The sequence below is a fragment of the Furipterus horrens genome, unplaced genomic scaffold, assembly GCF_987537825.1.
Source record: "Furipterus horrens unplaced genomic scaffold, mFurHor1.1.pri manual_scaffold_6, whole genome shotgun sequence".
Taxonomy (NCBI): Eukaryota; Metazoa; Chordata; class Mammalia; order Chiroptera; family Furipteridae; genus Furipterus; species Furipterus horrens.
Window position 1 is genome coordinate 186,657,670 of NW_028327176.1, and position 25,035 is coordinate 186,682,704.

The 25,035-nt window shown below is 38.2% G+C and overlaps 1 protein-coding gene across 1 annotated transcript in view; it reads left to right on the top strand.

The window, feature by feature from the left end:
- LOC150008000 (uncharacterized) overlaps positions 1-24,734 on the top strand; it is a 29,191-nt gene extending 4,457 nt beyond the window's left edge. The window contains exon 3 of the mRNA XM_090280852.1: positions 23,682-24,734. Within this exon, the coding sequence (XP_090136978.1) occupies positions 23,682-24,035 (354 nt within the window). The 3' untranslated portion in view covers positions 24,036-24,734. The remainder of the gene's footprint in view (positions 1-23,681) is intronic.
- The last annotated feature ends 301 nt before the right edge of the window (positions 24,735-25,035 follow it).

A 25,035-nucleotide genomic window follows, 5' to 3' on the forward strand; every position in this document is an offset into this window, starting at 1 on the left:
GCACGATTTAAGCAAAATCTTTTACATTATATAGTGTGATGCTTTCCAGGCTGTATTTATGCAAGGACTCCTTTCCAAACAAAATATTAAATAGAAGCCAAATAAATAAAACAGATGAAAAGAGAGGTGCTAAGGGGGCAGGGGAGGGACCGAGTTCATTCTTTGAACCCTCGCACGGGCCACAAAAGCACCTTTGAGGAACAGTGGGGCTCTCGGAAGCATGAAAGCCAGTGCAGTCCTGTAAGACTTATTAAAAAGGAAATAAAAGGCACCCTTTGAAATGACATTCCTTGCAACTGCATGTATGTGTGTGTTGTGTGTGTTTCTCAAATACCATTGAGTTACTGTCTGGTTCCTATCTTTATCATTCTTACTCTGAAGCTGCAACTTTTGTGACATTTTCTAAGTGTGCATGTGGATTCTGTGTCTATGAGTTTTAAATTCTCAGTTTTTTTTTTTTTTTTTTTTATCCTAACAGTATAGAAAAGGCCAGAGGGCACATTAGGCCAAAATACATGTGAACTCAATGAATTATTTAGATGAATATTTCTATCCTGTAGAATAACAGTAATATCTCAAGAAATGATTATGAAATTATGGCTAGGACCTTAGAGAATATTTTATCCAAAAATGCTGATTTTTGTTTTTTCAATTGGGAACACTGAGGTCCTGGAAGTCAAGGGACGTCACCAAGGTTACAGGGGTGCATCCTAGGACACAATTCCCCGAGTCACATGCTTTTTCCAATATTCCATGTCGTCGGCAGCCGTCCGTCTCGAGAGACAATGGTGTAGCTTCTTAAGAGTCTATCTGCACCGCCGAGAATGGTTGTGCAGTCCGACTCGGGAGTGACACGGTATCTGTCTCCTCCCGTGTTGAATCGACATCTTGCGATGACGCTGGAGTGTCCTCTCCAGTGAAGCTGAAGCTACAGAGCCTGGGCAGGGTGATATGGAGGGTCTGCTGTTGCCCATGCAGCAGACCCCCCCTCTCTTCGCAGCTGAAGGGTCCAAGGGAAAGACGGAGTCAATACAGCTTGGCTTCAGGTGCGCCGCAGGAGTTGCCGGTGTTGACTACAACGTCGAACCGCCTTAGGGACTCCGGCTCCGGATTTTCTGTCGGGGTTTACTCCCTTAGCCTTTCCCCTGAAGAGGTATGCCGCAAGGCAGCGGAGGTTTTTTGGAGTCAGAGTTTTCCTTCTCTGATGTGCCCTGACTGGAAGATCGAACCAGCGACACTTAGCTCGCAGGCCGACGCTCAATCCACTGAGCCAAACCAGCCAGGGTTAATATTCCATGTATTGCATTGTATAAATTAATACAAAATTCTTACAACTTGAAAAATCAAAATTAACTCGACTGAAATCATTTGACTATGTCTGCATTTCTTTAGACTAACTTGGTCTGGTTCACATTTTAGTCATAGTCAAGAAACACGGCTTGTGTTAGATCAGAGACCACAGAAGAATCCTTAAGCAACACGTGTCCCCTGCGAGAGGATTTCCGGAGGTCATACAGGGAGACAGGAACGCTAAGGTACGCAAAGCATCTGTGCCTTCTTGGGAAAGCAGAGGTCACATTAGCATCTCTGGAGACAAATTTGTGACCGTGGGGCTGAGCTGGGAAGGCTGAAATGTTGTGTGGAAGAGTCTGATTTTCTTCCATCTCTGAGAACTCCTTTTACACCTAACTCTGAGCAGAAGGTGGGGTGAGGTTACGCTTGAGGCTGACTTTCTCATAGACCCAGAGCTTTCAGTCTTGGGCTGGATGCGAAGGGCTGCCGGTTTGGCCTGTCTTGCATACATATTATCAAAATAAGGGAGGTTTGTGTCATCTTTAACTGGTTTGAGTGTCTTTGTGCATATGCCACATGCATTTTCAAATTACATAATTGGACACTTTATAAGTCCCATTTCTTTAAACATGTCATTCTCTGCTTCAGGCTAAGTTGGGAGGATTTATTTAAGTTCCTTTTGAGCTTTCAAGAGAAATACTAGAGTAGGATTTGCTAGGAACCAAATTAATACACTAGTTGCCATTTTTGTTTTTCTGACAGCTTTGTTGCTGCCAGGGAATACTAGCTCCTGCAGCGTTAGTTGCTGTGTGCCTCATTGTCTATATAATCATATTACATGCATTTCAGTATTCGTAAATGCAGGCATTAGAGTGAGGGAGGCAGGGGGGCAGGGCGTGTCTGGAGGTGAAGTCTATCAGTCACGGTCATGGACAGTGTCCGAGTCTCCGGCTGGGAGACTCATTATACTAAACAACTTAACTGTTGGTGCTCGGTAGAGTTTGACAGATGGAGTATACCTGTCTTCGTAAAAACATCAGAGGTCCTTGAGGCAATGATAATGCTTGTTATCCAGCTTATTCGGATTATATTTTTCGGGATGGCCTTGCTTTTTAAATTATATGATCTATACAGTACTTAAGGTTTCCTTAGAACAAAGCTAAAAGGAAAAACAAATGTGCATATTATATATGACATAATACTTGTTCCCCCTACCTCACAGGATGGGTGTGAAGAACAGATGCATTTGAAAATTGTAAGAAACATTGCAAACACATCTGTTGATAGAGATACATGTTTGAATTACATTTCAGCATTGAAGACTTCGGGTGACTACTTTGGTTCATTCCTATAAAAATATATGACCCTTTTTTTTTCTTTAACAGCTTTATGGAAGCATAATTTACATACCGTACAATCCACTCATTGTAAATATACATCTTACTGGTTTTCAGTAAATGTGAATAGTTGTACAGCCATCACTAGAATCAAGTTTTAGAAGATTTTCATACCCCCCCCAAATTCCCTCATGCCCATTTGCAGTTAGTGAATCCCTTCTTTTACTCCCAACCCCAATATATTGATGTGCTTACTGTCTCTGTAAAATTGCCTTTTATGGGCATTTCCTATAAGTGGAGTCATGCAAATGTCGTCTTTTGCCCTGGCTTCTCTCATTTAGCCTATGCTTTAGAGATTCATCCATGTTGTAGCATGTAGGTGTACTTGGACCCTTTGAATTGCTGTATAGTATTTCATTATATGGGTCGCCACACTTTGCTTATCGATTCATCAGATGACAGGCATTTGTGTTTTTTTGAGTTTCAGGCTATTATGCATGATGCTGCTATGAACAGTCATATATGTCTCTTAGTTTGGACATATGTTCTCATCTCTTTTGAGTAGGTTCCTAGGAGTGAGTTGTTCAGTTTATGATACATTTATGTTTAATTTTTTAGGGAAGTGGCTATATCATTTTATATTTCCAGCAGCAGTGTATGGAGGTTCTAGTTTCTCCACTTCCTTGCCAATTCTTGATATTGTCTGTCTTTTTGATTATAGCTATTCCAATGGATGTGTAGCAGTATCTCACTGCTGTTCGGTTTGCATGTCCCTAATGACTAATGATGTTAAATACCTACGAGGGCCCACCCCCCAAATTGGAATTATTTATAAAAAATTGTGTACTTATTCTTACATGTTTAAACTTCATTCACCTTCAACGTACTCTCCATTTGATGCAATACTCCTATAAGAGACTTTTTTCCACTGCTCAAAACAGTTTTTAAACTCATTGATTTTAATGCTTTTTAGTGCTTCTACCGTTTTTTGTTTCACCTTTTCCACATTGGCAAAATGTTTCCCTTTGAGGACTTTTTTCATCTTGGGGAGAGATCAGGTGAATAGGGAGGGTGGGGCATGGGGGTCATGCCATTTTTGGTCAAAAACTGTTGAACACTCAGCGCAGTATGGGCAGGTGTGCTTGTAACAATCAGCCATCATGAAGTGGGCAAATGTGTGGAAAGAGTCTTCAGAAAAATTCACTAAAGCCGAATGCAGCCTCTTAGTACAACGCCAGCTGGAATACTGATACAGATAGGTTCCTAGAACACTCACCTAGTGAGGAAAGCCTATACTACAAGGTGCCCACCCTCCAGAAGATGATTCTCTTTGGGGGGTGGGGGTCCTCCCTTTTATTCATGTGCTTATTAGCCATTAGTATACTTCTCTGTTGAAATGTCTATTCAGATTTTTTGCCTGTTTTTAAAAACCGGGATAATTGGCTTACTTAAGAGTTGGACACCCCTCTTTTTACCCGTAATGACCACTTCACCTTATGCTGACTTGTGGCCTCTTGTATTCTGTTGTCTTCCACTGTTTCTACATTTCTATACTATGACTTAACTTTAGCAGGAATACATATTTTTCTCCAACTTGATTTTTTAAAAAAATTGTATGGATGTATAATTGACATGTACATGTGAGTTCCTGATGTACAAATAATGATTTCATATTTGTATATATATTGCAAAATAGTCACCACAGTAAGTCTAGTGAACAATCATTACCATATATAGTTAGCAAGGTTTTTTTTTTCTAGTGATGAGAACTTTTATGATCCATTCCCTTGGCAACTTTCAAATATGCACCAAAGTGTTATTAACTATATGCTACAGCCCCATGACTTATTTATTTTATAACTGGAAGTTTGTATTTTTTAACTTTCTTTACTTTATCCGTTTATCCATAGATGGAGACTTTCTCCAAACTTGATTTTTGCGGGGTTAGATTAGGTCCATGACTTTTCTCTCTCTTTTTCCTCAATCCCTCGGCCCACCCTACCCAGCTCCTCACCCCTGTTCCTGACGGCTGTCACCTGCGCTCCGTCTGTGAGTCTGTCTCTGTTTTGCTTGTTAGTTCATTTAGTTCATTAGATCCCACACGGGAGTGAAATCATACGGTACTCAGTTTTTTTCTGACTGGCTTATTTCGCTTCACATAAGGCTCTCCACATCCATCTATGCTGTCACAAAGAGTAAAATTTCCTTCTTTTTTACAGCTGAGTAGTAGTCCGTTGGCAAATGTACCACAGCTTTTTTATCCATTCCTTTTCTGATGGGCACTTGGGCTGCTTCCAAATCTTGGAGATTGTAAATAACACTGCACCGAACATAGGGGGCATGTGTTCTTTTGAATTAGTGTTTTGGGTTTCTTCATATAAATTCCCAGAAGTGGAATCACTGGGTCAAAGTCAATATCCAAAAACAGTTGCATTTTTTTACACCAATAATGAACTCTCAGAAATGGAAACTAAGAAGACAATCCCATTCACAATTGCTTCAAAAAGAGTAAAATACCCAAGAATAATAACTTAAACCAAGGATGTAAAAGACCTGTATTCAAAAAATTATGACACCAAAGAAAGAAATTGGAAGAAACCCTGACCAGTGGGTCTCGGTTGGAGCATCATCCCATAAACCAAAGGGTCACAGGTTTGATTCCCAGTTGGGGCACATGCCTGGGTTGCAGGTTTGGTCCCCATTGGGGCATGTGCAGTGGAGGAGGTGCAGCTGATAGATGTTTCTCTCTTGCATTGATGTTTTTCTCCCCTCTCTCTAGAATCAATGAGCATGTCCTTGGGTGGAAATTTAAAAAAGGAAAGAAATCGAAGAAGATACAAATAAGTGGAAGCATATACTCTGTTCATAGATAGGAAAAATTAATGTCATTAAAATGCCCATACTACCCAAAGCAATCTATAGATTCAACACAATTTCTATCCAACTATCAATGGCATATTTCACAGAACTAGAACAAATATTCCAAAAATTTATGTGGACCCACAAAAGGTGCTGAATAGGCATAGCAGTCTTGAGAAAGAAGAAGGTTGGAGGAATTATGCCACCTGATATCAAACTATACTACAAGGCCATAGTAATCAAAACAGCCTGGTACTGGCATAAAAACAACAACAACAAAAAACAGACATAGATTAGTGAAACAGAACAGAGATCTCAGAAATAAAGCTATGACTTTATAGTCAATTAATATTTGACAAAGGAGGCAAAACATACAATAGGATAAAGATAGTCTAGTCAATAAACGGTGTTGGGAAAACTGGACAGATACATGCAAAAAAAAAAATGACACCAGATCCCCTTCTTACATCATACATAAGAATAAACTCAAAATGGATTAAAGTCTTAAATGTTAGATTCAAAAACCATAAAATTCCTAGAAGAAAACACAGGCAGTAAAACTTCAGACATTTCTCATAGCAATATTTTTTCTGATATATCTCCTTGGGCAGGGAAACAAAGGAAAAAATAAACAAATAGGACTACATCAAATGAAAAAGTTTTTGCATAGAAAAGGAAACCATTAACAAAATGAAAAGACAACCCACTCATTGGGAGAACATATTTGCCAATACGTCTGTTAAGGGGCTAATAGCCAAAATTTATAAAGAATTTATAAAGCTCAACACCAAAAATAAAATAAATAAAGAACTTGATCTTTACACTCCCTCAAGAAGGGAAGCCCTTTTGCCTTATTTATTTTTTTATAAACCAAGTCTAGCAAAGTACTATGAAAATAATGCATCCTCGATAAATATTTCTTATATACATGATAAAAAGCTCATTGTTTTTTATAAAAATATTGTCAACACAATTGATATCATAATTTAGTAAGTCACATTAAATTCTGCTTTTTAAATGTGTTAGAATGTTTAGTGTAATTGCTTGTTATAACATTAAAATTGCAGTTATCCTTAGTTTATGGTTCAGTTTGAGCTGAAGTTAAGAATTTTGTTTATTACTTATTTTCTACATCAGAGGTTTTGGTTTTAAAACCATTTCAAAAGGGAGTCCTTCAGCATATAAACTTGGACAAATACATAATTAAATGTATTCGGAGGAAAAAATGAACATTTTATGGTAATTAATATGTTTAAATAAATTTAAATTTTTAGGCTTTTTTTTCCTGCAAATGTCCCTGAGTGCCTTAATAAAAATAGCAAAACCATAATTAATCACAAATGGATAACGCTCTCAAGTGGACCCACCAGTAAGGAGAAAGGAAACCAATACTTCACCAATCACCAGGACTCTGGACTCAACAGATTTCAAATTATAAATATAAATTTATACTTTTGTATCAGCTCGAATGTAAAACAAAAACAACTTTTCCTATAACTAGTAAATAAATTACAGGAAAAAAAAAACTTTTGAGCCTTGCCTGGAAGGATGCCAAAGATATACACTTGAGAATATTTTAAGGTAATTAGCATTTTTGTCTCTGTGTCAGTAAAAATAGGCTTTTGCCTGGTACTAATTTTCTTTGGGTTAGTGAGACCATTGTATGAATGAAGGGCTGTTAAAGGCCATTTATATTGTGCAAACAGAAGCGCAAATTAGAGAGGGCATGTTAATAAGGAGAGTGGGCTTATGAGTGCTCAATTATGAGCCCAGAACCTGTTTCTATTTTAAGGGGATAGAAAACACATCAATCTTGCTTTTAGAATATTTTCAATTAAAATGAACAGCACATGGCATACTAAGAACCAGCAGAGGCTGCGGCCATGTGGATTTTGAGTAATTCTTACATACCATCTTAGTATCAACACTGATATGTGTATAATGGGCCAAAATATAACTTGCGATCCCAGAAGACCAAGGTCCCTGAGCTGCGTAAGAAATTCTAAAGGAAAAGAAATATAAAACTGGACCATCTGTTTCACTTTTCCACATGCAAGCTCTAGAGTAGGACACTTGGAGGACGATACTGTTGAAAACCTGAATAGGGATGAAAGGTAGTACATACACTCACAACATATCATTAACTTCTCTCTCCTAAGCGTGATCAGTAGCGTCCAAGCTAGTTCAGCATGTTACAAAGAAAGCTCAGTGTTAGCTGCACAGAGCATTCACTGCCCCCCCCCCTCCTACCCAAACAATGGTGAGTAGATTACTCTCCAGCCCTAGGCAGTGCCTCCTGCCTAATTGGGGTGAGCAGAAGGGAGGCATCCCCTCTGCCCAGGCAAGTGTTGGGGGGAATCTAATTATAGTTTGCGTGTCCAACTGAATGCCTAGGCCTGGTCTGCCCCTGTTTTAGCCAGTACTTCCAACTGCCTGATATCATGGTTTTTATCTGTGCTTATGAAAACATTTTGTGCTATTGTCCCCAAAGCTACTTTCCCCCTATGTGAAAAAGCTATTTTAGAATTACAACTAACCAGGTGGCCAGTGTTCACACAATGTTATAAAGTAGAAAAGCACTAAATAAAACAGTGAAGGGTGGTAGGCATGAACGTGTCTGCTCTCGAAGCAGAGACACCACCACCGCCGCCGCTATTCAATAAGCCCGGGGTTGAACTTCTCATACCATGGCTGGATTGGATTTTTGACCTTTTTTTTTTTTTTTTTTTTTTCAGGTGGCGCTCATCTTCTCTCTTGAAACCTCTGTAACTATTAAGGCTGAAGTGCCATTTAAAGAAAAAAGTCAAAGAAATGAGCTATGGGAAGCCATGGTGAGCCATTTGTCAATGTATCCTTTCGTGAGTTCTTAGGGGAAGCAGGCTTCAGGGAGTTGGGATCATAGGCTTTATTCTGAATTTGTCTGTTATAACCTTAAAGCTTCCTTCAAGGGGGATGTGTAGGGTTCACGTCTGTATACAGTGGCTGTTGCTATGGAGAGGTGTGTACTAAACCATATTACAGTGTTCTGTTAGGAGCAGGAAAGCTGGGCTATCAGTTCATCTCTTTCTAAAAACCATGTTTTGCGGGAGAAAGCAAAACAAAAAGCATGTACAGCATACATTTCTGGCATTGGAGGACAATTTTAAAGGCCTTTTTAAAAAATATATATTGTATGTATCAAGAAGCTATTCTACATTCTAAGATCCACAGTAGCCGCTTACTCCAGAAGTTATCAATAGTAGTAATGTAATAGATGTCGATTATTCACAGTATATTCTCTAAGCTCCTCTGATATTTTCATCGCTAAATTCATTTCCACGTCGCATTTCTCATTTCCACCGTAATATCTGCGGTTGGCTCTGCCAGAGAACTATGCTTTTAGCATATTTTCTAGTGCTCCGCTCTCGGGGAGCACTTGCAACACGGTAAGATTGTGCGGGGAATGTTTGTTGTTGACGAAACCACTGACACGGAAAGATGGACGAGGCCCTCATATTAAAATCTTCATTGTTCTAGAAAAATTCAACAATTGCTCAAACACAATTTGAAATTTTTCAGTTTGCACTTTTTTCTTTGTATCAAAGTTTGCAAAGTATTGTTTGCCTCGTTTGTAAGCAGTACTCTATTGTATGGTGCTAACTCTTCCACATGTAGGAAAACATGTTGGTTCTGAGTAGAGACTCTTGAGTCAGAAGGCCAAGGCGAGGGTCTTGATATGCCATGTGTAGCCTGTGTAATCTTGGGCAGGCTTCTTACCTTTCCTGTGTCTGTTGGCATAGTCGTTAACATTGGAATGAGAACAATGCCTCTTTCATGGGGTTGGGCTGGGAATTAAACAAGACGGTTCCGGTGAGTACTTGGAATAGTGCCTGGCGCACAGTAGGTCTGCAGTGTTGGCTCATTACATTGTTGAATGTCTTCATCATTCTTCGGTTCTTAATCCTACCTCTTCCATGAATATGCAGCTATTTCTCTTAAGGAGAATTTTAAATGGTGAAAGCTGGGGCACTGTGGCTAGACATTTGAAAAATAGGTGGGGTGGGGTGACTTTCCTGTGTCCCACAAATAATCCCATTAAAAAACGAGTTTCCCCATACCTGTGAGGACAGCTTTGCCTTTCAATATGTAATAACTAGGATTCTCTCTTTGTCCATTGTCCTGCTGAAAGCTCCTCTTCGGTTCTAGGTAATATAACTGTAAAAAGTTTGCCTGGATGTATATATATATGTGTTACCTATGTCAAAATTTCTGTTTGCTTTATTAACAATCCTTACATGTTATTAAATGTAGAAAGAGGTTTAAAATACCTTTGAGAATTTACCCCAGCACTTCCCGAGTATAATAAATGTAGACATATAGAAAAAGACAAAAAGCTTGTTTTGTATATATCCAGAATGATGGCCGAGGTTTCGGCCCAGATCTGGAATTCATTGTCAGTGCTTGGCATTTATCCACGGCCAGTGGAACCAATATTAGGAGGCCTGCTTTCTTGACTCAGAACATAATTTGGTACTGTCAAATCAATCGGGCTAAAATTGGATGGAAGTTTCTGTTCTTTAAAGGTTTGTTTTTCACATTTCATTTATATACTATCCCTAGTGAGGTCAAGTTCCCTGTAAATATTATCTAATTTATTCTCGTAACATCTCGAAGAGATAGGGGGCATTTGTCTTTATTATTAGCATCTGCTGTTAGGAGATGCACATTTGCTTTGTTGGGAATCACCAGGAATAAATCTCATGTAGACGTTAATGGAAAATATAATAGGAGATAAATATAGGTATATCTGTAAATGAAGATATTTTCCCACCTTTGAAATCTGTTGACTAAAAAGATGAAAAGTGGAACAACTTATGATGATTGAATAGTAATAAAAAAAACAGCATTTAGTCTAAATCTCTCATTCCCATGATTACGGCATGCTAAATATTACTCAATACCAGAGAGTCTGCTGATGAGCTATGTAAATGTTTTCCAATAAAATTAAATAGATTAGAATTGGAAAAAGACTGTTAATGTTTCTGAGGCTTTTAAAGCGTCTTCTCTAAAAACTTTTCCGAAAAATACAATTTAAGACCATGTCACAGTGTCGTCAGTGCCAGCAACATGAACGCCATTATTTCCACGTGGCCAGAGGAGGCCGGGCAGCCATCATGTTTGTGAAGTTCTTGTCCTTGGTGATCCTTTATTGTTAATTCTCTTCATGTGTTTTGCCTGCTGCTTTGTTTTGGTTGTCAAAGTTTGTTACTGAGACAAGACTAAGATCATCCTGTGCTGACAGGCACAGATTGAGTTGACATGACACGCCGTGAGGTGAGTCTAATTGCTGTTAATATTGGAAGGGTGAGCAATCCTATTAAAAAGAACAGTTGCAAAAAAGTAAATAGGTGGAGGCAAGTCTAGATTACATGGAAGACGGACAGCTTGATGAGGGGAAACCCATTAACCTGAAAGGAAACCGTTCTTTGCTTCCAATTTAGCAGTTATGAGCAAGTCCGCATTCATGATAAATTGAAATGGAAACAATTTTTCTGATTTGTTTATTAACTTAAATATTAGGTTGTTCTTATATGTGATTCCTAATTGTTAATAGGATATCAAAATGCCATGGTAGGTTTACGGAAAAGCCTTCGTCTTGTTCCCGAGGTACGAAGGAGTCAAGAGGTAACTCTTCATTACGTGGAGGGCACAACGCTCCAAGCCAATGCTTCTCAAATGCGAATGAGCGTCTGCATCCCCTGGGATCTTGACAAACTGCGGACTCTGATTTGGTAGCTTTGGGGTGGGGCCAACATGCTACATTGGAGAAGGCCCCAGAAGATGCCTCTCCTGCTGATTCGGGGCCACTCTTGGAGAAGGCAGGGTCCAGACACGTATTTTTAAAAGAAATCTGCACAAATACAGCGTGACCTGCTTTGCCTTCGTTTCAGGAAATTAAATGACTTTGGGATAACAATATCCAAACCACTTGCTTTGCAAACGGGAATGAAGAGAAGGAGCCAATTTCAAGTTTCAAGGACTCTTTAAGGACAACCTGAATTATGCGTAAGGTTGAAGCTGTAATGGAACAGTCTGGACAGGCAGAAAGTCTCCTGGTTCCCTCCTTTGCCTGTCGTTACAGTTATTGATGGCTATTAGAAAACATGGAAATATTCTTTTTATACCATAGACTTCTCAACTTGACTTCATGATGCCTTCACATGAAGCCTAACTAAGAGACAGTGTAATGCTCCTCCTTCTTTATCCTCCCACAAACCAAGTTTTTAAGAGAACATGGAATCTGCGAGGATCTCACAGCAAGCACATTGCACCATTCAGTCTGTGCCCAGGATGTGCTGCTTATTGGGGGTTACAAACTGGTAAGATCCTCTGGTGCCTCCTAGCATGTACGTAGTCCGGTGTTGTGGGCTCTGGAATGCATTAATCCTCAGATAGCTGAATAAGAGGGAGAACATTGAATTACTTTTAATAATTAAGAGTGCATTTGATGCAGGAGATCTTTAAATGGGAAAAATGGGTTTCAGAAACTTGACAACATGTTAAGTATTCTGAATTTTGAGTGATCACAAACTATCACTTCTGTAGGGATAGCATAAATTTAAAAAAAACAGGATGGTAGGAAGATGGATTAGAGCTGGATGGACAGTTATGTGCATGTATGAGTCTCTGCAGGCTGCTATAACAACATATCATAGACTGGTTGGCTTAAACAACAGACATTTACTTCTCAGTTCTGGAGGCTGAGAAGCCCGGGATCAAGGTACTGGCTGATTTGGTTCCTGGCGGGAACCTGCTCCCTGGTTTGCAGAGAGCTGCCCTTTCGCCTGTGTCCTCATACCCAGAGAGAGCAATCTGTCTATCTTTCTCTTCTACCAAGCTACTAATCCCATCATGAGGACCCTCCCCTCAGGAATTCATCTAACCTTTATTATCCGCAAAAGCCCCATTTTCAAATACCATTACCCTGGTATAGGGCATCAACATACGAATTTGGGGGGGACACAGTTCAATCCATAGCAGCCCATTAAAGGCCAATGAAGATATTAGTGACTTTGGAAGTACAATACAAGCACAGAGAGGAAGACTTTTCCTTGCTTTTCAATGTATAATTATGTATCTTTTTTACATTTGTTGTCTCTTAAACCTCAAGTCTCTACGTAGATTACACTGATAGCAAGTCTGGAAATAAGGTCCCTGATGATAGTTTCATCACGTTATTGAAGGTTATTTATTCTAAAGTTAATTCATTCTCCCACCCACAATATAACCCTTAAAAAATAATTGTGATGAATTTACTGCCTACTAACTCCCATAATCCTACTCTAACAAGGACAAGTTTACTTCTGGTGTGTTAGAAAAAAATCTACACCTTCTGGTATATACAATTAGAGAGTGAATATGGTGGCCAAGTATGATATGGAAAGATTCCCTTTCTACTATAGATTTCTAGAGTGATGAACAAAATGAAATAACAAACTTCCCGGATATGAGAAACAAAGCAAGACACCAAAGCCAAAGCAATAGTGCAAGCTGATGCTACGGGACCTCTGGGGTTCTAGCCCTGGACGAAGGCCCTCTGGGAGGTGGGTGGGCCCTGGAGAAGGCAGAGCCAGGAACAGGAGATGGGTCCTTAGACTCACTAGTCAGAGACGCTGAAGCCAGTTCCCTGTAGAAAACCTAGATGCTCACCAGGAGAGGCAGGAAAACTGCCCTCATTGGCCCATGGAAAGAGCAAGGATATTTGCTGTTACTGAGCCCTAGAATGGGTACAGGGCAGGGAAGGGGCATTCTGTTAGAGAAACTGATACCAGTGATACCAGCCTTGTTCAGAGATGTCTGAATTTATGCTATTAGCTTAGAAAGCTAAGTCTGTTTTCTTGAAATGAACTTTCTAAGCCAGCGATTTCAACCAGTGTGCTGCATGAATTTTTAAAACATATAATACCTGACTAGTCAGGAGCACTGACTTCTTTTCCCTTAGACTGTCAAATAATAAATGACCATGCCAACACAACAATAGCCATCCAGTGTGAATGAATAAAAATTATACCTATTTTGTTTTTGTTGGGCAAAAAATACATTTTTTTTGATGTGCCACAGAATTTTAGTAATTAGTTTGTGTGTGCCATGAGATAAAAAGGGTTGAAAATTGCTGCTCTAAGCCAATACGTTAACCTAAAAATAGGTCCAGAGGCTCAAAACACCTAGGAATCTGATAGAAGCAAATGCAAAAGCACTCTGTGAGGTCCGTTTCACAGCCTAGAGTTCAGAAGCTATAAGAGTCTTCTAGGGCACCATAACAAAATGCCGCAGCCTGGGTGGCTAAAGTACCAGAATTTGTCTTCTCACAGTTCTGGAGGCTGGAAGTCCAGGGCCAAGGTGCTGACAGGTCTGTTTTCCCCTGGGGCTGCTCTCCTTGGTTTGCAGATGGCCTCTCTCTTGCTATCTCTTTTCATGGACTTTTCTCTACGTGTGCCTCCTTGGTGTTTCTTTCAGGGCACTAGTCATATTGGATTAGGTTTCCACCTTGATGTCCTCATTTAATGTTATTTACATCTTTAGAAGTCCTATGTACAAATAAGTTACATTGGGGTTAGAGCTTCAACTTACACATTATGGGGCAAGGAGACACAATTCAGTTAATCACAAGAGCCTCTCTCTGGAAAACAACTGAACACACTGACGAGAAATTCACAACAACAACAACAATAAAATATTATAAACTATACAAGGAGTGCTACCATAATGGAAAGTCACCAGAGGCAAAAATTAAGAGAATTAGCACCAAAACAACAATAGCCAAACAAAATCAAAGACATTCTATAATAAATAAAATGAGTGAAAAGATTTCAAGGAATAAATGAAAACATAATGAAACAATAAGATACCATGGAAATCAAGAATAGGAACATTTGAAAAGAATCAAATACAAGGTCTAGAAATGAAAATTATGGTCATGAAGATCTCACTGGATAGGTTAAATAGAGTTTTAGACACACCCAAAGAGAAAATTAGCAAATAGGAAGATATGTATGAGGAAATCACCTAGAATGAAGTACAGTGAAAAGAGATGGAAGAGCGGGCCAGAGCGGTGCAAGACAGAAAATGAAGGTCCAATACACATCTAATATGTCTCAGGGGAACACAGAGCAAGAGTAGAAAATGGGGGACAAGCAACAGTCAAGGAGAAAAGAAGAATTTCCTATAATGGAATACAGCAAGGACTAAAAATGGAAGAAGCACACTGATTCTGAAGTAAGTAAAACAAAAACAAGTATATATCTAGTTCACGAAAAATCAAACCATTTCAATGTGTTTCACAAAGGAAATCTCAACAAAAAATTGGTTTCATATAGAACATATCTAATCATAATGGAGTAAAATTAGAAAATAATAACAACATAATAGCTGCCAGGAAAATGAAATAGTATCAATAAAAGGTTCTAAATGTAGAATATATTAAAACATGAATTGAATCTTTTTAACTATTCCATCACCTCCATATATGCAAGAAAAGGAATTTTTAAGGTATTTGGTATATAGGTGTACCTTATCATTTGTAATTCTGGCTTGATAAGGAAATAATTTTCCTTTGCCTCATGGCTATTCCTGAGACTATTTTGTTAGCTACTGTCTGACCTTGACACTAAAAGACTGTATTTTGTTGGTACTTTACAAAGTCCTTTCATATGTATCCTATCATTATCTAATTTTTCCCTCTTGGTGATATAAATCAAAGATACTTTATAGCATCCTGAACTAGTGTGCAAATCACTTACCAATATGCCAACTAACAAATACTACCAGAGTCAGAAAAATTCTTGCCAAGCGATTTTGCTTTCTTCCACCAAATACACACCTCTTGCAACTATGCCCAGTGAGTATGGCCTTACAGAGAAAATTACTGACATTAACGGTGGAGGAGCTTGAAGACAATATTCTCCCACTACTATTAAATATTAGATACATGTATAACAGATTTGTTGCTTAATTTATTTAAGAATAGTCCTCTAAAATATTTGATAGTGGAGCAGAGACAGTGTAGATAGAAAACGTTATTTTTCCTTTAATATTTGATATGAAAATTAGACTTTAAAGAATTTATAACTTTTGCCCTGACTGGTATGGCTCAGTGGATTGAGTGCCGGCCTGTGAACCAAAAGGTCACTGGTTCAATGGTTCAATTCCCAGTCAGGGCACAGGCCTGGGTCACAGGCCAGGTCCCTGGTTGGGGGCGTGCGAGAGACAGCCCACTGATGCTTCTCTCTCACATCGATGTTTCTCTTCCTTTCTTTCTCCCTCCCTTCCCCTCTCTCTGAAAATAAATAAAACAAAATAAAATAAAATAATTTGTAACTTTTTTTTTTCTGTAAAAAAAATTCTGATTGACTTAGAAAACATGACAATTTTAACTTTAGGCTCCCTTAAAGACCTTAAGTTCTATTGAGGATTACGCTCTTATATTATAATTTCATTAATGTATCACCCATAGAGGCCGGCTTTGGGAGCATTTCATCTCTGGCCATGTTTGCAGGGAATTCTGGTTGCTATTCCAGATAAGACACACCTCTGCATTTCCAGAGGCAGGCTGCTGTGTCTTGAGAATTGTGTAAGCCCTGTAGCATTCTTTTGTGGGGGGAAGGGGAGGCAATATATATTACTGAGGTGTCTGCTGTCCTTTTCATCTTTGTTGTGCTGTTTCTGCAACCTTGACATAAATCTGTTCACAGGCTTCCACAAGAAATCTAATCAGACCAATATCCTTAAAGGTCTGCTAAGCCTCATGGTGGCATCATGAGGCTTAAGTCCCATACTGTATAAACTTTCACCCCACAACCTCATTGAACGTATCTTACCTTTATATCTTGTATCATCACTGCCACCATCCCCAGATGCCGGGATTCACCTACAAGGATACACTCCAATGAGGGAATTGCATTGAAAATGATTTATTTTTTAAAATTTGGCAAAGTAATTAAAGACACAGTTCCAAGCAAGGCTTGAAATCCTCCTGAATGTTACATGCCTTATATTCTTAATTTATTTTATTCTGAAGATTTCATGGGACATAAAGATAGTCATCATTATTCTTTGACTTTTTATCTTTCTTTCCTAAGTTTTCCTTCTTTTTGAAACCTAAATTTATATTTGATGTAATGACTATGTATTAAAATCACATCAAACAAGTATGTTAAGATTAAATCAAATAGAAGAATGCACGTCTGGAAATGGATTAAATACAGTTTCCCTAATGAAGGATTTATATAGAAATGATTTTAAATCAAATTTACCCTGGATAAGGGGTCTACTGGTAAAACTAAGAATAGCCTTTTAAAATAAAATGTTGATTACAGTTTCTTGGAAAACATCTTTAGTATGTGTGATAAGGTGTTAATTTCCTTAATATCCAAATGTGCTTACTATCAATAAAAAGGTAAACACGTCAATTTAAACACAATAGATAAAAAGTTTGTTTGCAGGGGAAAAAACTGGTATGCATATACAAAGTTGCAGCTCAGTTATAATTGAAAAAAGGAACTTCTAAAATTGAGAAGTGAATTTTCCTCTTTCACATTGCCAGGATGGAAATATTTGTTATGGGTATGGGAACTCTGCCGTCTTGGGCACATACCATCAGGAGCAGTGTAAACCGAGACAACCCTTTTAGAGAACAATTTGGCAGGATTTATTAAACTTTAACATATAAATGTTACTTTTAAATTAAAATGCATCCTTTGATCTTCCAATTCCACTTAGAAATTTATCCTATAGTTTTTTTACATGCATGAACAAGAATAATCATTGCCACATTATTCAGCCAACAACCAGCTGAAGGCCCATCCGTTAGGATCTGGTTCTCTTACATGTTATAGCACATCTGTGCTTGCATGCAGATGTTTAAACGAAGGAAACAGAGCTATATGTGCTGCTAGAAAGAAGTCCAAGATAAATAGTTTTGTGCAAAAAAATAAAATAAAAAAGTGCAGTTGGAGCACATATATAACATAATCCTGTTTGTCTAAAATAAATTAATATTTGATGTATGTGCTTTGGAAAAAATCTCTAGGAAGTGGGAGAGTTAGAAGTACTTTGTATATTCTTCTGTCATGCACCATTTCTTTCTTTCTTTCTTTCTTTCTTTCTTTCTTTCTTTCTTTCTTTCTTTTCTGTTCTGTTTTATTCCTTTGTTTGCTTGTTTGTTGCAATGAGCAGATCTTATTCTTATAAAAATGTGCAGCTAATGGTGAAAGCCATTTTTACCTATATCAAATATTTTGTTTTAATTGTCCCTCAATGTTTTGGGAACCACGTGTAGGCTTTTTGCAACAACGGGAACGAGATAAGGCGTATCAGCAGGGCCCTCTTCTCTTTTCCTCAACACATCCCTGGAGGAGAGACTCTTCTTTTCTGGTTGACCAAAGAGATAAAGGTGCCTCTGAAGTCAGAAGATGCTTAGGGACGTGTGCACCCCATGTCTGAGGGCCAACAGGGCTTGAAAAACAAAAATTAAATTGCTTTTATAAAGAATCTGTGCTTACATAGAGCGCTTGGTCATTTCTTCTCACACTGTCTCACTGAGCAGCTATTAATTACAAGTAAGGGAAAGTGGAGAGGGATTGAAGGCACAAATGAAGCAGATACGTGTCATGTACATGTCAGTTATATGTTGAAAAAATATATTCATGCTACAGGAGAGTGGCTTTTGCAAACTGAAAAGCAACTGGGATATGCTTTAAAATACGCATTTCGGTGAGATTTTCCTGTTACTGGACTCAGCGAGCTGGGAAAAAGGAACAGATGGAGAGAAATAGGTTGTTCTAATAGCTGTTTTATTTATTCCTCTTATTTCCTTATTGATCAAGTTTTCTTGCCAACTCCTTTGTAGGTCCAAGTGTCTTTTCGTAGACAGACCCTGGGTTGAGGCTGCTTTTCAAGAAGGAGGAGGGATTCAGCTGCCCTCTTCCTAACAGCTTTCTGAGGCCCTCCCTTCTTCATCATTGCACTGGAGTTTCTTAAGAAATGAGGCACTTACTTATCCCCAGGGGTTAAATGGGAATTTCTGCTGCGGAGGGGAAAGTAGGGAGTTTGCTGCATTAATCATTGAATAACATCAATCACACAGCCACTTGGGCAGTCATATTTCTGTTGAACAAAGTACCGAAGTACCTGGGGAACGTCTCCCTCTTTGTAAGTGGTGTCATTAGACATGAGTCGTGAAGGCCTTGTAAAAATAGATTTGGGGCTGCAAACAAAGTCATTTTAACGCTGCTGACAATATGCTAGGCACATAATGGGTAATATTCTATAAAAATTATTGTGTAAATAAATTAAATTCCAAAATAAATTATTGTACCGATTCCCTAAACAGACTACTAATTAATTATCTTTTATCCAAACTTGGGTGCTCATTGCAGCAAGAATTATCTTCTTTAAGCACCATTTTGATTTTTCAGACTCATTTTCAGAAACTATAATCGGTCCGAATTTTCGCTCACATAAAATCTGAATTGCTGATTCGTACTGAAAGGGTTTCTCTCAATTGGTTCCCTTCCACCTAACTTCCCTTTTAAAAAAGTTATTGTGCATTCGATTATCTTTGCTAGCCTAGAGCACATGTGACTCTGCTTCCTAATGTGCTTTCTGCATCCAGATGCTGCTTCTGCCATCCACACTGCCTTCCACCCGCTCCTGTACCATTCCAGACCAATCCCGTTCCGCCTCCACTGTCACTTGTCATTGCAGAGAGCCTCGCAGAGCGGTGTGTTTACAGTGATGACTTACAGAGAGTGTTATTTCTGTTGTGACGACTCCATATCAATTCAATGCAGTCGTAATTATCGTTAGTGGGACATACACATACTGGAGGCAGAGGCTGCTTTCATGACTGGCCCACACTCACCAAAACGATGAACACTTACAAGAGGCTTCATGACCTAGTTAGTTTCAAGGATATGATAACATCTCTGGAAAAGATCACAGTGACTTCATTAAAAAAAAAATCATATTGATGGGTCATGTCTATCATATTGTTAAGTCAATAATGGAAAAGTGTCAAATATTTTCAAATCAATCTAATATTATTATAGAATGAAATTCAAAGAAAAGTTTCCATTCTTGTAGATCTATGTTTTTTAGTCTTTTACTATAATATTAATAAAAAGCATTCTAAAGTTCATCTTGAGAAAATTGTAAGAAATGTATTAGGGAGGACATAGCATGTCAGTTATATAAATATTTAAAGGTATAATAAAGCTATGACATTAGTAGAGTAATTGATATACAGATTAACAGAACATAACTGAGACTTTAAAACTGATCCGTGTACATAAGGATAATTCAGTTTCCCGAGAGACAGCATTTTGTATTGGGGATATAAAGGATGACTTATTCAATAAAGGTTGAAACATTTGATTATTTGGAAAAATAAAAATTTGGATTCCTACCATTTAACAAAATAAATACTAGATAGATTAACAATTTGAAAGTAAGTCAAAATTTTTAAAAAACAACTAAAACTATTTAGGCAGATATTTCTATAATCTGTAAGAAGAGAGGACTCTCTAAAAATAATAGCAAAGACAGAAAATAAGGAGGAAGGAAGTTCCTGTTAAAGTTTTAAAATTCTGAAAAAAAATACCATAAATGATGTTTAATAAACTGAAGAAAATATAATATGTAAGGCATATTATAAATATTCGCCTTGATAGAAAAATGATCAAGGAACTTTGAAAAAGCAACATAGAAAGAATAAACACAAATAGCAAGTAAATTTTTAAGAATATTAAACATCCTAGTAGCCAAGAAAGACCAGCTAATCGGCAAAGATCGAAAACTATGATACCTAGCGTTGGAATGGATACAGATATACACTTCCGGGGGAAGTGTAATGATATACAGTCTTATTGAGTGAAATTTGGCAATACATCTCAAAAGCCCTTAAAAGGATATATGCCTATGTAGCAAAATACATGCATAAAGGATTGGTTATAACAGCTGATCATTATAGCAAAATATTTGGAAAAACATGTGCTCTTCAGGAAAATCTCAAATAATAATATCTAAGTAAGGTAGAAATTTGTTTTTTTACCATGTAATAAAGTCCTGAGATAAGCAATCCATAGCTAATATTGCAAGTTCATGATGAACAGTGCCCCAGGTTCCTTCTATCCTGTGTCTACAATCTCTTCAATATGAAGATTTTACCTTGTGTTCAAGATAGTTATTTGCTACCCAAACATCTCATCCATACGCTGGCCAGCAGCAATATATGAAGAAGAAAGCACAGTTTGTCTTCTTAAAGATAGTTCCTGGAAGTTAAACATAACACAACAAAAGCAACTGGGAAATAAGCTTTTATTCCAAACAGCACCTGCCTAGCTAAAAACAAGGAGCCTTGTTACTATGGAAAGAAAGAAGAAGGAATATTAGTGGGTAACCTTCAGTTTCTGCCACACAACCAAAATGTTGACTCATAAATGATTCAACAACAAACAAATTATGGTACATTCAGACAATGAAATCCTATACAACTGTTAAAATGCTGATATGGATCAATAATTATTAACATGAAAGGAGATGCCCAATCTATTATTAAGTGACAAAAGCAACTCATGAACTTGTTTTTATAGTATGATCCTATCATCTCTTATTTATCAATGTAGTTGCCCTTCCATCCATCCGTCTATCTACCTACCCATCTTAAAGTGCTTTGTAGTTTCTAAAACAATAGAATTTCTAAGTTATCTTGTTGGTTTTAAAATTTCTGACTATATTGCATTGTGATATAAAATGAATACTTGGCATTGTTGTGACTGGATGGTAGTCACTCTCTGGTAATTACCTGTTTTCTCTAATTATTGGTGGCAAGATTCTGTATATGTCCACTGAAAAAGCTTATTAATTGTATTGTTCAAGACATTTTATATTTTCTAATTACTTGTAGGCTTTCTATTTCAGTTTCTGAGAGATATATGTTAAAAATGTCCATCATGATTGGGGGATATAATGTTATTAGTATATACAGAGGTCTGTTCAGAAAGTATCTAGACATGTAATATGAAAAATAGAGACATTTATTGAAGAAGATACAAGGTTCAAGAAACATTGTACACAGGACAATGACGCCTCAGTCCCCTTCAAAGTAGGCACCTTGGGACCTCACACAGTTCTGTTTGAATCAAATCATTAGCAATGTTCCTTCTGCTCTGGTAGCAGAAGCTGCAGAGCAAATTTTGCCACAACACGTTTCATGCCAAGATCCTGCATCAAAATCTCGGACACGGAAGTTTTTGGACTCCCCAGATCAGCTTCTAGTTCTCGCACTGTCAGTCGCCGATCTTTGTTGATTGCAGCCCATACATGTTCAACATTCTCAGATGTTCTGGTTGTTGCAGGCCTTCCAGGATGTGGGTACCTTTCACAGATTCCTGACCATCTCTGACGCATCTGTGCCACACTTTTACTTCTGTTGCACTCATTGCATCATCCCCAAAAGCCTTCTGAATCATCTGAATACTTCCTGCAGAGGAATGTTCAAGCTTAATGCAAAATTTGATGTAGATTTGTTGATCTGCTCGCTCAATCATTTTGGCTCTGAATTTTTTTTTTAATTTTTTAAAAATTTATTTATTTTATTTATTTATTTTTAGAAAGAGGGAAAGGAGAAAGAGAGGGAGAGAAACATCGCTGTGTGGTTGCCTCTCACGCGCCCCCAACTGGGGACCTGACGTGCAACCTAATTATGTACCCTGACTGGGAATCGAACCAGCAACTCCTGGTTCGCAGGCCGACGCTCAATCCACTGAGCCACACCAGCCAGGGCTTCACTCACTCATTTTGAATGCAATGGCCACACAGTACACACACTCACTCAACAGCGTCTACCACCCCCACTGACTAGTACAGTGAAGTCGTCATTGTTCACACATGCGCATTCCAGTCCCCTCTCGGTGGCTGCCAGGTTATATCGATGTCATGCAAACCATTCTCATTATATTAACAAATGGCTGGACTTTTTCCGAGAGGCCCCATATTTCATTATTTGTCTTTATATAATTTGAAGGCTATGTTTTTTGGGATGCATGAAAGTTCAGGGTTATTATATTTTCTTGAAAATTGTTATGTTTTATTATTAAATAATGGTCCTTTTTACACCTAATACCATCACCCTAAATTCTATTTCTTCTAATTAATATTGCTTTTCTACCTTTATTTGTTTAGCTTTTACATGGAATATCTTTTCCTATAACTTTATTAAAAATATGAGGGGTCATTGTCATTTATGCTTGCAAAGCGCATATAGATGGAATTTGTATTTCTATTCAGATAATCTCTATTGTCTTTCTTTCTACCATGTTATTTTAGTTTTTGTATTTACCACATTTTTCCTTATTATCTGGGTTTTTTCTTGCTTCCTATGGGATTGATTTTGTTCTTTTTTCCCCCCTCCAGTATTTAGGAAGATATGTATTCTCTATGAGAGGTTACCCTTACATTTTGAATATACCAAGCAACTTAAGAAGAAAGTAATCAGTAGCTCTGTTCTCTCTTCTCCCATATTATCTAGTTTATTAGTGTCATCTGTTTTTAAACATCTCCCCAAACTAGCCTTTATTAATTAGGGTTGTAGGGTAGCACTTCTCTTCCTCTCTGGAATTCAGAACCAATACAGAGGAAGAAGGGGGAGAGAGAGGTAGGAATAAGAGACTGAATATCAAAATATGCTATTAGCTTTATTTCAGATAAAGTTGACTGGAGAAAGTGATTTTAGATCTATGGCAGATGGGCTCACCGATGCTTTGTTCCTGAATGAGATGGCCTTAGCCCCCCACGGCACAGTGAGGCAAGGGCAGGTCTCCCTAACAGGGCTGCTTGCTCACTGCCTGGACACAGGCAGACCTTCTCTGGAGCAGGCAGCTCTGAAGGAGAGAGAATAGCGGGGGCGAGCCACACAGGTAGAGCTCTTCCTCCATGCCTTTAGGAAGAATGGTTAAGGTTGCAGAGAGAAGTGAAGAGTGTTTTTAGGGTACCACTTGAGGAAATCGAAGTAGAACTTTCCTCCTTTCTATGGACATGTGAATGGGAAGTAATTGTCCTCTAACAATTATTATTACTGTTGCTGTTTTGTTAATGTTGTTTTCTATAGTCCCCACTTAAGGTGAATCTACCAGGTACCTAATGTTTTCGTTTCAGGGCCTTAAGTTGATGGACCCCTCCCAGGGCTCCAAAACCAGGAGGGAGCAGCCTCCCCGAGAGCTAGGGGAATGGCGTCCTGCTAGCCTGGAGGTCATGCTTCCTTCTCCGCTGCTGGTCTTGGAGCTGCCGGGAGAGGGGATGGGCGTGGGGCCCCAGTCTCCAGTGACCACCTGCACTCCAGGGGCCCCACGGAGCATCCACACCGTCCCGGAAGAGGAGAATCTGGCTGAGACACTGTTCCACTCTCGACCTGGGGGCCATGTGACTTGGCACACCGCACTGCTGAGAGCTGCCCTGGCAAGGCAGGGAGTGGGAGGGATCCCGGGTGTGGTGAAACCCGGCCGACCTTGAGCAGCTCACCGGGACAGCGAGATCAAAGGGCTGGCGTTATCTGAAGACTCCCGCAATGCCCATAACAAACGAGACGCTAAAATAAACTTTTCTAAACGATGACTGATATTTTAAAAACAACAACAAATTTTGACTACCTGTGTTCGAAGACTGATTTATCTTTCTACTTCCTTATACAGGATCATATTTAAAAGCCAGGTTCACATCAAGAGGCGAGCAAGGAGTATGCAGCCACAGAGTGCCGGAAAAAATACATTAGAGAGGAGGTGACATTATAATGAGAATAATGAAAAGCGTGTATCCTATCCCTGAATTTTGTGAGATTTTGTAGCATTTAGCTACAAGTTAAAATTTTATTTGTTGTGATTTCTATTCTTATTCAAAGGAAATGTAAAGTTTTGTACCTAATTTTCTATTAATATTTTTCTTAGAAAGGGTTTCCCAAATTTTGAAAACTTTATGTCCCACAAAATGCGAATCCCACCCTGGTTTTTTGTTTGTTTGTTTGTTTGTTTTACTTAAATGTGTTTATATGTATGTGTTCTGATCTTCCATCTCATTTGGTATACAAAAGATATACTGTGGAATTTAGGAAAATGGAGTTCTGAGAGAAACTTATAGTGTTAATACTTAAAAGGCTGAAAATTAAGTAGATATATTTCCAAATTTGAAAGTTAAAGAAATAATATCAGAAAAACCACAAAGTAGAATAAAAAGCAGTACAAAGATAAAAGCAGAAAGCAATTAAATAACCATCACATAAACAATAGATCAATTAAACAGAAGTCATATTAAATAATAGGCTCAAGGAAGGCAAAATATTTTTTTGAAAAGTAACAAAGTCAATAAACTCTGGTGAGACTAGTCAAAAAAAAAAGAAAAGGCACAAATAAATAACAGATTGATAAAGCTGTCAAAAGTTCAGATGCAACAGAGATTAAAAAGATAAAGAAATGCTTTTTATTAAATTTATGCAAATAAGATTGAAAATTTAGAAAAC